The following is a 13937-nucleotide window of genomic DNA, read 5'->3' as shown; positions in this document are numbered from 1 at the left end:
TGAAACCACTGGGTTTGGAGGAAGGAAACTGGGTTCAGAGTCAAACACACCTGTGTTCAAACCCCAGCTCCATCACTGTGCGTCCTAGGACCGGTTGCTAGACCTCTCTGAACCTCGGTTGCTTCATCACCGAATTGGAAAAAATACTCGTATCCACCCTGTGGGATTGTTGCAAAGACCCAGTAGGTGCTCAGTAACCATAAAAATGATTTCAAAGGAGAAACCCATCCAAAGAGGGGTAGGTGTTTTAGATCATGAGCTGCCATAAAGGACTCTCAAGTTTTGGAGTCTGGGTGGGGTACTAGGCCCTTGTCTCCTCTCCTGGGGCAAGGGGACCTGAAATGCCCTGGGAAGTGTGGAGTAACGGTGCCTGCCTGAGGTGGCAGGCTTCGCTCTGCACTGGAAGCTTCTGGACCCGAGGTCTCCCAGAGCTCCGCAGGGGCAGTCAGGCAGCAAGGGCTGGAGAGCCAACCACCCAGAGCTCCCCACACAAGGTCCTGCAGAAGCAGCTGTCCCCTTCCTCGGTCCCCGTCTCTGTGCCAGGCTGGAAGTTCGGGGAGGACAGAAGTCAGGGAATGGCTCTGCACCCCACTTACTACTTGAGCCACTTCGGTCAAGGCACTTCCCCTGCCTGAGCTTCCGTTTCCTCACCTGTCTAATAGGGGCGAGAGCAGCGTGCGAGGCATGTATTACTTATACACAAGTCACAGGGAGGTTGGGAAGGTCAACTGAGATAATCCACGGGAGGCCCTGAGAACATTCCTCAGCACAGAGGAAGACTGAACAGGTGGACCGTGGAGAGGGAAGGAGCCCAGGGAAGTTTATGATTTATCAAGTCCTGCGGCACTTTTCATCTATAGCCAGTCTGCTTGGGGCAACGGAACCTGGTAAACAGCAGGCAGCAGCCCTGAGACCGGGGATCCAGGAGGAAGCCCAGCATCGCTGGGGGCATCACCGGAGCCAGGGCAATGCTTCTACCTAGAGGGAGGGTACCAGGGGTGTTTTAGGGTGTGGCCACTGAGGGGCAAAAAGTCAGAAGGGCAAGTGTTCATCACCCTGAAGCCCCAGCATTGGGGCAGTCCCCTGCTGTGCCCAGGGTTCGAGGATAACTTCCTCTCAGCACCCAGCATGGAACCCTTCAGGCAGAGCCCCCTTGTGAAATGGGTTCGACATTCACAGAGAGATGTACCCACTGTGTGCCTGGCCCCTTCCAAAACCCACGGTCAGGGTCCGCATCTTGCCCTCCAGAGCGGGCACGCGAGCTCCTGGGGGAGGGATCCCTCAGGCCAGTGGCCCAGGGAGCTGGACCACGAGGCCACAGACTCAGGTTCAAGTCCCAGCTTGGACACAGAGTAGCCCTGTAACCTTGGACACGTTGCGTCTGCTGAAAGAACACGTCTCTTCTCCGTGTGCCTGGCACACAGTAGGCACTCAATGCACGTGTGTTTACTTGCTCTCTGGGCTCCCGTTACTTGTCAAAGGAGAAGGGGGCGGAGTCTTAAGGGCCTTTTATTCCTCCGCTGTCCCTACTCTCAGCTAGTTCTGGGGTCACCTCCTCTGAGAAGCCCTCTGCACTGGAGGAGCCAACACTGACCTCCTGCAGCCTCTTGTGCTTCTCCCTGCACTGTGACCCTGCCAGACTGGCCAGTCTTTAAAAGCAAGGGTAGCAGCTTGTCTGCGGCACCCAGCACAGATGAACTGAGATAGGGGATTCAGGCATACAATCCTAGTTACTAAAATGCCCCTGCAGGTGGTGTTCTACTGAATGCCTTCACATGCGTGCCCTCATTTTCAGTAGAGGATGTGCTGTTACACCCCCATGGCACGCTCCGGGAAACTGACACACAGACAGGGGAGACGGCTTGTGTCGCAAACACGTGCGAGGCATGTCTTACTTACACACACTGTGACATAACTCACCTTTCCTCAGAATCGTGGTTCTCAAAGTGTGGTCCGTGGACCAGCAACCCCTGAGAACATGTTAGCGATGCAGATTATGGGGCTCATTCTAGACCGGCTGAATCAGGAACTCAAAGCGGGTGCAAAGCCATTTGTGTTTCAGCAAGTCCTCTGGGGGATTCTGACGCAAGCCAAAGTTGGAAAACCACTGCCTTGCAATAACCCTACAAAGTCACTATAATTATCCCCATTTTACAAATAGGCCAACCGGGGCAAAGCAAAGGCAATTGGTCCAGAACCACAGCTGTACGTGGACTACCAGGGTTCTAATCCAGATAGTTTGGCCCCAGAAGTGTGCTCTTGGGAGACCACCAACGAGTTGCCATGAGAATCAAAAGTAGGATCAGAAATATTTGGCCCGTTTACTAATATCTCCGTACTGAGCACCTACTGCACGCCGGCCACCGTGCTAGGCTCTGGAACCTCGCTTTCACTGTTGCTAGTCTACGAGACGGATTGGGGTTAGGAATCACGGAGGGGGAACACCCAAAACGCAGGGCTGGGGAGGCCGGCCCCGCGGCCCCTTTAAAAGGCGGAGCCTGAGGAACGGAACTACGGAGCCTAAGTGCGCGGCGCGCCCGAGAGGGTAAAAACGGTACACCCGGAAGTGGCTTAGGCGTGCGGGCGGCGTGCTGCCGGAGGCCTCACCGCTATGGGCCGCAAGAAGAAGAAGAAGCGAGATGGCGACGACCGGAGGCCGAGGCTCGTTCTCAACTTCGACGAAGAAAAGCGGCGGTGAGTGACAAGCCTGGAGCGGATCTCCTTCGGGCTACCGGCCAAGGCCACGGCCTGGCCCGGGCGGCTTCCACTCACGCAGAGGTCCCTTCCGGCCCCTCCCTCTTGGCGTGGCCCGTTGCCCCCCCCCCTCCTTTCGACACCAACCCCCACTGCGGAATGGAAGCGGCCGCTGCCGGCCCCCATCGTGGGGAATGGAACCGCCCGCCCCGCCCTCTCGTTGCTCACTTTGCACCTTGCTCCTGCTGTGTGCGCTTCGGCTGGAAGCTGGCGGCTCGTAGCGGTGGCTTCGATCTCCCTAGCCCAGCCCAGCCGCCCCACACGCGGTAGACTCAGCTGTTGGTGATGAGTGATGAGTGAATGAGATGAGAGTGGCTCAAGTTCACGTATTCACTCGTCAAGACGTGTGAGCTCCTTCGGTGTGTGTGCCAGCCTGATCGCAGGACCCCTGAGTTGGACCCCTGAGCCTCAGCGTCCAGTCCGTCAGATGCTATCCATTCAGAGTGCCACTTTGGCATATGGTAGCGGGTCAGCGAAAAACCTAGTGTTGGGCCCCGGAACATTTGGGGATGGTGCAGCCAGCACTAGAGAGATGAGAAGGAGCCAAGATCAGATAGGAGAGGGGAATGCTGGAGCATCGTCAGGATACACAGGGTGGCGTCAACAGGCCCTACAGTTGGGTCCAGGGGGCAGGTGTCCTGGGCAAATGTGCCAGTCCGGTGGAAAGTTTGCAGATGTCTGGATGAGGGTGGCCTTAAAAGTGGCCTTGCTAAGGGGGCGCCTGGGTGGCTCAGTCGGTTAAGTGTCCGACTTCAGCTCACGGTTCGTGAGTTTGAGCCCCATGTCAGGTTCTGGGCCGACAGCTCGAGCCTGGAGCCTGCTTCGGATTCTGTGTCTCCCTCTTTCTCTGCCTTTCCCCCATTCACACTCTGTCTGTCTCTCTCAAAAATGAATAAACGTTAAAAAAAAAAAAAATTAAAAGTGGTCTTGCTAGAAATGGCTTAATCCCCTGGGGAGTGGAATTTGGCAATGTAGAAGGGCCCCCACTGGCCCTGTTGCTTGAAGTCGAGAGCCTTGGAGGGTGGTGGGTGGAAACAGGCAGCATCTCCCTCTTCTTCCTAAACTTACGCTCTCTATGACCTTTCGCAAGTGACCTAGCCTCTCTGTGCCTCAGTGTCCCCATCTGTAAACTGGGAATTGGTACCTGCTTACAAGTTGTGAGGAATACGTGAGTTAAACCTGTGTTAATTTTCGGAGCAGTACAGAGGTAGTGGTTTTTCTCTCCCTGGAGTGAGCCTTCCTTTCCTTGTGTCCCCTCCTGACTCTCCCTTGCCTCTTTCCTGTAGGGAGTACCTGACCGGCTTCCATAAGCGGAAGGTAGAGCGGAAGAAGGCAGCCATTGAGGAGATCAAGCATCGGCTCAAGGAGGAGCAGAAGAAACTCCGGGAGGAGGTACAGGGGGGAGGAAGGGGACTAGGGAGACAGAGAGAGAGAGAGTGTGTGTGTATGTATGTGTATATGTATATATCTGAATATATGTATGTATCTGAATGTATATATATTTGAATATATATGTATCTGAATATCTATCTGTCTATCTATCTATCTATCTATATCTGACTCCCAAGGGATTTACAGCCTTGGTTAGCCTTAATAGGGGTATCTGCAGGAATGAGGGGAGGTGTGGGCAGGCCTGGGGAGCAGTTTGTACAGGTAGAATCACGGTGGGCCCAGGTCTGGGGAAGGTTTAGGATGGAATCTCCTAGCGTTTCATCCCGAGCCACACATGGTCTCACTCACCCTGGAGGTGAGCAGTGCTCTTGCCTGGGGTTGGCCGGAGAGGCCATACTCACTGTGTTCCCTTCCCTTTTGGCTTTAGCGCCATCAGGAGTACTTGAAGCTGCTGGCAGAGAGAGAGGAGGCTCTGGGTAAGTCCCAGCTTTTGCCCTGACCTGGAGAACAGCTAACAGGCCTAGGCTTTTTTTTTTTTTTTTTTTTTTTTTTTTTTTAATCCCTTGGTGGGTGAAAGGGGAGAGGTGTGGGGGCTGCACAGAAGCCAACTGCCCTAGCTCTAGGCGTCTTGGTGGTGACCTGGGGGTCACGGGTGGTGTTCAGGGACGTCTAAACGTGAGTGGATCAGAGATGAGGAGGGCAGACGTCTTGGGAAACTGATTCCTTAGCAGAAAGCCCAGTTTCTGAGGCCTGGAGGGACTAGGGGTAGAGGGAATGGGCAGCAGCAGCTGCTGGGGTCACATCGGGTTTGTCCTAGATGAGAACCAGATGGTGTGAGGTCCCCCTGGAGCATCAAGGGAGGAGTTGAATCACTTACGTTTGTCCACAGGCCAGGCTCTGGAGCCGGTGACTTCCCTGGACACTCTCCCATAGAGTAGTGGGGGCCGCTGCGCTCCAGGGCTGGGAGGGGGGTTAGAATCTGGTCACTTGTGCTCTGAGGCTGCAACCCGCTTCTTTGCCCACCTTGCGCAGAGGAGGCAGACGAACTGGACAGATTGGTGACAGCAAAGACAGAGTCGGTGCAGTATGACCATCCCAACCACACGGTCACCGTGACCACCATCAGCGACCTGGACCTCTCGGGGGCCCGCCTGCTTGGACTGCCCCCACCCGAGGTGGGTGTAACTTCCGGCCCCAGGAGGGAAGGGGCCCAGGTGCAGACTGGCTTGTCGGGGTTGCTAAGTGCTGGCCCATGTCCTGGAGATTGCGATGCCGGGGGCTCTCTCCCTGCCGGGCGCTCGTTAGAGCCCGGACCAAATCCCTGACCCTGGGGCTTCCAGAAGCCAGTTCCATGCCTGAGCGGCTGTGGGAGCGTGGGCAGGTGTCTGCCTTGCCAGCTTTCCTTTCTGCCCCAGAAAGGGGGGGGGGGGGGTGTCACTGGTGATAGCGCCTGTCTCGTGGCGGTTGCCGTGAGTGTAAAAGCGGTTAATCCGAGAGAAGCACCTAAGATCGCCATTTATGGTGGTCACTCTGCTGCACGGTAGCAGTCACACGGAAGTTGTCAGGCTTTGAGCTGGGAGGTGTTAGCAGGTTGCAACCAACAGTAAAAAAAAAAAAAGGATCCCCCCCCCTCTTAAAAGCACTCAGCGTGCCTTGACTAATGACCCACTGAGCCGTCACTAAAGGGCGGACTGAAAACGCTGCTTTTGGACGAAGCGGCAGCGTGTCGTGTTCCGCTTCCGTTGGTGGTGTCACAAGCTGTTCGCCTCGGGGGCGGGGGCACCGACTGCTGGGGGTGTGAGCGAAGGGAGAGGCTTGGGAAGTGACAAGGAAATGCTACGCGGGTGAACCGGCCTCAGCTCTCGACAAATAAATACAAGTGAACAATTAAAGGAAAGAGAGCAGAACATCATTGAAAATATCAAAAAGCCTCCCAGTTAAGTGTCATCTGAAACGTTTGTTTCCGGCTGAAGTTGTGTCTGCCTGGCTGTGTGGGCCTTTCACGGAAATACCTGTACGTACATGGTTACGAGGCAAACCACACTTCCTGTCACGGATTCACGTGTCCTTAAGTCCTGAGCTGCTGCCTTGTCACGCCCTTAGTGGTCTCACCCTCACCTTCTGTTTTGTGCTCATTCTTCCGCACGGTCCTCCCGGCCTCCGCTTACGGTGGACGGTCAGACGTTCACAGGTGAAAGAACTCGAAAACTGGGGGAGAGGCTCTGAAACACAGCTCTTCCCTGTGTGATCCCCGCTTTGGGGGCACACGTGGCTTTTCCACCCGCGGCCTTCTCCGAGCCCCCGAGCCAGGCCTCGAAGCGGCAGGCCATGCCCTCACGTGACATAGCCGTGACTGCTCGGGGTCAGGCTTCCCGACCTGCCACTCTGTGTGACAGTCCTTGTCCTGTGCTTCTTTAGCAAGCGGCCGGGCACGGGTCCGAGGAAGAGGCGTCATCCACGGAGAAGCTGACCAGAGCCTTACCCCGGAAGTCCAGAGATCCCCTCCTGTCCCAGCGGTGAGCCCTGGCCTGTCCTCCCCTATGACACTGCTCCCTCATGGCTGACAGTGGTGGCCGGGCCTGTGGAGTCGCCTCTCGCTGGCCTGTGGCGGGTGGCACGGGGCAGGTGTGGAGCCTGGAGCAGCCGCTCTGCTTTGCCTGTTGAGGAGTCCCTCCCTCCTTACTGTCCCCTACCTCCACTCCTTGAGAATGGCCAGCCCTGGGTGCCTTCGGTGCCTGGGGTAAAGGCCTTTTCATGAGCTGAGGAGCTGGCAGGGCCTCTGGGGTCAGAGCCGGCTGCCTTTGGCATGCGTGTGGTTCTCCCGGCACTCAAGGCCTGTTCCGACGTCCTCCGTGAGCCAGGCAATCAGTCACCCCGCCACCCAGCCTCCCACCCATGCCTTGTTCCCAGCCTCACCAGCCTTGCACCCTCCTACAGGATCTCCGCTCTCACGGCTTCGCTGCATGCACACAGTCGCAAAAAGGGCAAGAGGAAACATCCCCGACGGGCCCAAGACTCCACCAAGAAGCCCCCGAGTGCCACCCGTACGAGCAAGACCCAGCGCCGCCGGCTGACGGGCAAAGCCCGGCACAGCGGAGAGTGAGCCCCGAGAACCAGGCCACGCCCCAGCCTGGGCTGTCAGGGGCCGTCCTGTCTCCGCTTGGCGGTCCCAGGAACCCAGCACTGCGGGGGTGACTCTGCGGCCCCGGCTTGGGAGGCAGTTCCTCTGTGGCCCAGAGTTTGGATGCTGGAAGGGGGCAGGCAGCTGAGAGCTGGCTTCCCTCAGGAGGAGACTTCAGAGCCAAGTCGGGGGCATCTGCCTTAGTGGGAAGGCTTCCCACTGAGCCATCCTCGGATTTGTGAAGCTAAGTGCCCCTGTGGTCTGTTTGTCTCTGACCCTGGTGCCACGTGCCCAGGGCAGGCTTCTGAGGGGGTGGAACCTGTCGGGGAAGTGGGTCCGTCCTCACCGTCCAGCAGTCTTCCCCGTGGGGGTCAAAAGGTCGTGTTGGGTCTGGGCCCCCTCACCCGGGCTCCAGGCCAGCATAACCACTGCTAGGGTCCTGAGTCGTCCTGCTGCTCTGTGAAGCGGGCCGCCGAGGCAGGTGGTTGAGCGTTGCCAGCCTCTGCCCGTTACCGGCTGAGGCTGTGGGTCCGTCCCTTCTCCGAGGCCTCCTTGGTCCCCTCAGCTGAAATCGAAGTGCTGGAAGCAGATGAGTTCCAGAGCATTCCCCACCCCCAAACTTGGGCATCCTCCCCAGGCTTCCAGCAGCTCGCGGAGAGACACCGACCAAGGCGTGATTAACCCCTTTTAAAGAGAATGTGTCTCGACTCACTCGAAAGCGTGGTGGTTCCCAGGCAGACCCCTCAGGAGGCCAGCGGGTGTTCTGCAAGGCTGCCGGGTTTTCACGCTCCCTCGTCCCTTCCTTGTCCCCGCTTGTGAGTGAGCCGCCTGACCCCCCCTCACCCCCCCACCTCCCGTCCCCTGACCGAGCAGGGTGGAATCCTGCCTGCAGCAGGTAGATAGATGTACGGTGAGGACCGCCGGAGCACCTGTCGAGGAACCCCGTGAGCCGCCACCACCCTCTGCCCCTCGCTGGCTCCTGGGATTCTGGCCCGGAGCGCAGGACCTGTGACCTGGCTCTTCAGCCCCTTCCACCTGCTCTCTCTGCTGCCTCCCGGTTCTCGGGGGTAGGGTGACTCCCTCCACCCGGCCGACTCCACCCTGGGCAGAGGGTGGGGCCCGCCGGCAAGCTCTCCAGGTGGTTCTAGCGCTCAACCCAGGGCAGCGAGCGTGAGCCTGGCCCTCACAGGCCTCCGGGAGCAGAACAACACCCCGGGTCCGAGGGATTCGTGCACACAGCAGGGCTCGGGTTCAGATCCTGGCTCGGCCCCTTGGCCTCCGTGTGAGCCTCGCCGTGCTGACCTCTCTGGGTCTGGCGCCGTGCATAAGATGGCAAGACACCTACCTCTTAGGGCTGCCCTGGGGCTGAAAGGAGCCACTTCCCAGGTGCACCTGCAGCGTGCCTACGGCTGCCGCTGAGACATCTGACCCACGTCTCGTCTCCCATCCCCAGAGACACGGGGTCGCTCACCACCCACATCTACAGTTTGTGCCATTTACAAGTATTAAATTCTCAGCCACTCTCTCCTGTGTGTGACATCAGTTCCTCCAGCAGACCGAGGAAACTGAGTCAGCGATTTTGCCAGTCTTGGGACCAGGAGTGGTGGAATCAGAACCCTCTGGAGAACTTGTCTTTTCTCCCCAGAGCCCCTCAAGCCCCCACCTGGATTCTTTCCTCTTGCCGCCGTCCCATTGTGTAGGCCTCCTGGGCTTGGGGCTTCCGGGAGCTTTATAAAGAAGGATTGGGTTTAGCTGCATATAATATGAAACAAAATTTAAAAATAACTGGCTTACTTGAGAGGAGCTTACCAGGGAAGTAACTAGCCTGGAGCCGGGGGGCTGGGATGGCAGACTTTTTAGCCTTTTGTGCTATTTTTTTTTTTAATGTTTATTTATTTTTGAGAGACAGAGCACAAGTGGGGGAGGAGCAGAGAGAGAGGGAGACACAGAATCCGAAGCAGGCTCCAGGCTCCAACCTGCCAGCACAGAGCCCGACACGGGGCTCGAACTCATGAACCGCGAGATCATGACCTGAGCCGAAGTCGGACGCTCAACCGACTGAGCCCCCCAGGTGCCCCTGTTTTGTGCAATTTTTAACACCTGGCTTCCACCTCGTGGTCCAAGATGGCTGCTTGAGCCTCAGCCATCACACCTGCCTTTCGGCCAGCAGGTGGGAGGACGGATTGAGGAGCATGCCCCTCCTCCTTGTAAGAACCTTTGACCCCTGTCAAGTGCCATTAGTCCAGCAGAAGTCAAAGATGGGGCAGGAGGAAGAGAGCGGACTGTGGTCCGTTCTGGAGAACCATGTTCCCAAATAAGAATTGAGGCTTGTGCTACTACGGGGAGAGTCGGTATTGGGGTACAAGCAGTGGGGTCTCCCCCGGGAGCTGAACATACGAGGAAAGGGCTGTCGGGAGGGGATCCAACCGTATGGAACTAGAGCCACAGCAGACGCTTTTCTGTTCCTGGGCGACTGCACTGAGCTTCCCCGACGAGTCAGGCCAGTGCTAGGAGGAGCAAGGCCATCCGCTCAGCAGAGGACAGGCTCTCCCGGTAGGTTGTGCTTTGGGGTGGTTGAGCCCTCCCCAGGGGGATGCGTGGGCAGGCCTGGCGGAGCTACCTGCCTGGGGGGCAACCACGGAGGAGACGGTTCCGGGCGGGGGAGACCTCTGCTCTCATCCTCTCCAGAGGCTCCGAGCCCCTGGGTTGGACTGTCAATGGCTCCGGCAGGGTCTTCCCAGCTTCTGAGCTGAAGACCTCACTGCCTTGTTCAGTTGTGAGCAGGTCCCGCGTGACAAACGTCCTCCGGGTTTTGAGCCGACATCTGCCTCTTCCAGATGTGGTAGGCGCCCTTTAGAAGTTCACGGACTGCTCACAGCCTCTCTTGCTCTGTTCTGAGCCACCTCCTCGGGGAAGCCTTCCCTGACCCCTCCTCCAGACCCGGGAATTAATCCTTTTCCCACGTGGGCTGCAGTGACACTTGGTGTTGCCTCCTTTCAAACACTGAACATATTGTAACCTGGTTATGTCTGTCTCCCAACCCCCTCGCAGGCTGACCATGAGCCCCCTAGTGAGAAGTTGTGTCCGTAATTGCTATGTTTCTCCTTCTGGCCCAGGGCCCCTCTCACTGTGGGTCCTCAACCAATCCTGGCTGCATCACATGGGACCCAATTCCCCCTCCCCACAGGTGCTCCCAGTAACTCTCGAAACAGTCTGTTCTAGAATTTTCTGGCCCCAGTTTGCAAGTTTCTGTTTGCCTGCCTGCAAGTTTCTGAATCTGTTTTCCTCCTTCCCATCACCACATCCATCTCTCCTGGGGCCCGGGTGAAACAAACCTTCCCCGTCCAATGAACTTTGCCCTCTCCCTTGCACCCTAGTCAGCAGGATTGCCAAACAACAACCAAAAAACAAAGAGGCTGGGAAGGCAATTTATCAAGCCCTTCTCTTGTGTCAGACGGTTACATTATTAACTCAGAACAGCACTGTGAGCGGATATTAGCTCCGTTTGACAGGTGAGAAAACTGAGTCTCCAGGTACATAATGTCAGAGGTTACACGTCATGGCTAAGAAGACAAGTCCCTGCATCCCAGGGAGGGGGCAGACACATGGGAGTCCCTCTGGAGCCCAGAGGTTCAGCAAAGTATTAGAGGGCCCAGAGGGGCACAGAGCAGAGACAGGTGACCCTTGACCTGAATCTTGAGGGACGATTTGGATTGGCCAGGCGGCTGCGGGAGGGGATGAGCTGGCAGGTGGGGGGCAGCCAGGGAGCCCCTGAAGGGCCTCAAATACTGAGCTAACGATCTGGACCCTTAGCTTGTGGACACTGGGACCCCCTGAGGTGGGGTTGTGGGGTTGGCAGGGGAAAGTCGGGGTCAGTGACTGTTTTAGAGACATCCCCCCTCCGCCCAGTGGCAGCGTGGATGGTGCACTGGGAGTACTGGGGGCTCCAGGACCCTGTTGTCATTCCGTGAGAGGCAGGGAGGCCCTCCTCTCAGGCAGGTGTCCATTCACTCCTTCCCCAAGCATTTACTGAGCGCTAAGAAGTCCCAGCCACTGGGGATCCACTGGTGAGCAGGAGAGGGCAGTCCCTGCCCACGGTCGACTCGTGGCTCACAAGCTATAGCTGTGGGGACCGAATGGAGAAGACTGGAGGAGAGAGATTAGTAGCGTTTATTGAACACTCACTGTATACCAGCCACCCTACCTCGTTTCACTCACTGAGCTCTCACAGTAACCCCACGGTCTAGGCAATGCCATTAAGCCCATTTTGCAGTTGAGGCACACTGAGGTGGCCCCCGCATGAAGCAAGCCATACTCTCGATACAGACACGAATACTGACCCATTGGCTGAACAAGCCAAGTCTTCCCTTCCAGGGGCGCACTCACATGGTCCACAACACGAAAGACACCCTAGGAGCCATGTGAGTCTTGTATGAGATCTCAGCTCAGCACAGTGAGCCCTTTTCTTAAGGCCGGGGAAGCAGGGAGGGCTTCCTGGAGGGGGTGCTATTTCAACTGTCACTAAGGGAATAAAAAACCTATCTGTGAGGGGTGCCCGGGAGGCTCAGTTGGTTAAACGTCTGACTTCAGGTCATGGTCTCGTGGTTCCTGAGTTTGAGCCCCACATCAGGGTCTGTGCGGTCAGCATAGAACCCCTTTGGATTCTCTGTTCCCCTCTCTCTGTGCCCCTCCCCGACTTGTTCCCCCCTACCCCCACCCCCCGCCCTCTCTTTCTCAAAATAAATACACTTAAAGGAAAATCTATCTGTGATTTACCAGTTCAGGAACACTGCATATTAGCTTGGTCTGACTCACAGAGTATTTAAAAACAATTTGACTTAAAGAAACAAACAATTTGACTTATACTCTGGTTTTTCTTCAGATCCTAGAAGTCTTTTGCCCTTGACTAAAGATCTCTGTGAAGAGGAACAAGTCTGAGTGTTTACCCAATTTTTTGAGGCAAAAACCAAACCAAAACCAAAACAATTTGACTTACCCATATTTTAAGATGTTGAGATTTCATGCAGAAGTTCAGGTTTCTGGCTTCTTCAGTAAAAGTAAGCCTGGCTGCAATTTAAAAAAAAAAAGGGGGAGGGGGTGGTGGGCAGGAGCCTGGGTGGCTCAGTCGGTTAAGCGTCTGATTTTGGCTCAGGTCATGATCTCGTGGTCCATGAGTTCAAACCCCACATCAGGCTCTGGGCTGACAGCTCGGAGCCTGCTCGGATTCTGTGTCTCCCTCTCTCTCTGCCCCTTCCCCACTCACTTTCTCTCTCTCTCTCTCTCAAAAATAAACATTAAAAAAAAAGTTTAAAAATTTTAATTAAAAAAAAGAAAAGAGAAAAGTGAGCCCGGCCGCCCTGATCACCACTTCCCAGGTGGCCATGGGCTGGAGCCAGCCCTGATGACCCCATTAGAGACTGCAGCCTTCCTGCTTCTTCTCTACCGGGCCACGCCCCCTGCATCACTACCGCGCCTGCCCGGAGCACATGATCCTCCGAGGTTGGGATGACCATTCCCACAGGAGTGGGAGGAAGCCAAGGTCAGGGTCAGAGGGGTGGAGTGGGTCTAGTAATGTCAGCGGTGGTTCAGCTACCCCAGACCCCTGGGAGAGCGGATCCCAGCCACAGGGAACAGCATGAGCAAAGACAGAGACGAGCAGGCACAGACTCTTCAGGGAGCAGAATGGGGGTGTGAGGCTGAGATATCATGGTGACAGTGGGGACGAGCGCTGCCCTGGCTGCCATTGCGCCCTTAACCCTGAGCCATCTGAGCCATCCCACAGGACTCTGGGACTGTGTTTTTTAGACCAGGCTCTGTCATCAAGTAACTGAGTGGCTTTGGGCAACTTGCTTAAGCCGCTTCAGCCTTGAGTTTCACTCCTATGAAATGGGGATGGTGACAGCTGCCCTTCTCATCACAGGGAGGGGCTGGGAGAAACCCCATCATGTATGCAGACAGGTCAGCTTTGCCCCCTTGGGAAAAGGAGGGGCTGTTACTACTTAGATGATTAAAAGCCCCGCTTTGCGCCTCAATCACTCTTAGAGCCACGGTCCCCTCCAACAGTGGGGCTTCCTTCAAGAGTCCCCGGGGTTCCCTGGCCTCCTCCTCCCGCCTCCTGTCCAATTATCTCTCCTTCAGGACCCTGGCTTCTGCCCACCCTCCTACCATCTTCTCCTGCCCTCCAGGGGCCCAGCCAGGCAGCTCCAGAGCTAGGGAGGGCGCTCAGGACAAACCCGTCCTGCCCCAGGACTTTTCCCCTCCTCCCTCCCTCGCTCTACTCTCTACTCCAGCCTCCACACTCTGTCCCCTCAGCCAGTCTGTTCTTCCCCAGGGCCTGCAGGCTCACTCTCTCTTTTCCAGGCCTTTGCTCAGATGTCACAGGTCAGCGAGGCTTTCCTGACCACCTTATTTCAAATGTAATGCCCTCCCACACCAGCCCCTTCCCGGCTTCATTTTTCTCCTTAGCACCTCTCACCAGCCCACATACTCCATATATTGTTTATCTATCTTGTTTGGGGTCTGTTGCTCTCCACTGCAGTGTAAAGCACCAAGAAAGCAGAAGATTCAATCTTTTCTTTGCTAAGTATCCTCAGCACCGCCTACCTACAAGGTAGGGGCTCCGTTGAGTATTTCGTGAATTGAATTGTCAGGAGTGCGACCAACCATGAGT

General features: G+C 56.5%; 1 protein-coding gene, 1 non-coding gene and 1 pseudogene across 2 annotated transcripts; all 3 read left to right on the top strand.

The window, feature by feature from the left end:
- Window positions 1-2555: 2555 nt before the first annotated feature.
- On the top strand, window positions 2556-8792 carry NOL12 (nucleolar protein 12). Its single transcript, XM_040490884.1, has 6 exons — window positions 2556-2694; window positions 4041-4146; window positions 4574-4622; window positions 5179-5321; window positions 6565-6662; window positions 7084-8792. Exons 1-6 carry the CDS (start codon window positions 2612-2614, stop codon window positions 7247-7249), a joined length of 645 nt encoding a protein of 214 aa, XP_040346818.1. The 5' UTR covers window positions 2556-2611; the 3' UTR covers window positions 7250-8792.
- Window positions 5774-5905, top strand: LOC121041130 (small nucleolar RNA SNORA21). Its single transcript, XR_005795577.1, has one exon. It is a non-coding gene; the product is annotated as a small nucleolar RNA SNORA21 (small nucleolar RNA).
- A 3337-nt stretch (window positions 8793-12129) lies between the features above and the next one.
- Window positions 12130-12235, top strand: LOC121041169 (uncharacterized; annotated as a pseudogene).
- Window positions 12236-13937: the final 1702 nt, after the last annotated feature.

Source organism: Herpailurus yagouaroundi, unplaced genomic scaffold (genome assembly GCF_014898765.1).
Source record: "Herpailurus yagouaroundi ecotype Mexico unplaced genomic scaffold, PumYag 182, whole genome shotgun sequence".
Taxonomy (NCBI): Eukaryota; Metazoa; Chordata; class Mammalia; order Carnivora; family Felidae; genus Herpailurus; species Herpailurus yagouaroundi.
Note: the sequence above shows the minus strand (reverse complement) of the source record. Positions and strands in the feature narration are given on the sequence as shown.

What these genes read in the sequence shown, in the direction of transcription:
- NOL12 (XM_040490884.1), top strand. Translation starts at nt 2,612, where the DNA reads ATGGGCCGCAAGAAGAAGAAGAAGCGAGATGGCGACGACCGGAGGCCG. An exon ending in TTCGACGAAGAAAAGCGGCG is followed by an intron (nt 2,695 to 4,040) that starts GTGAGTGACAAG and finishes TCTTTCCTGTAG; the next exon opens with GGAGTACCTGACCGGCTTCC. An exon ending in TTGGACTGCCCCCACCCGAG is followed by an intron (nt 5,322 to 6,564) that starts GTGGGTGTAACT and finishes GTGCTTCTTTAG; the next exon opens with CAAGCGGCCGGGCACGGGTC.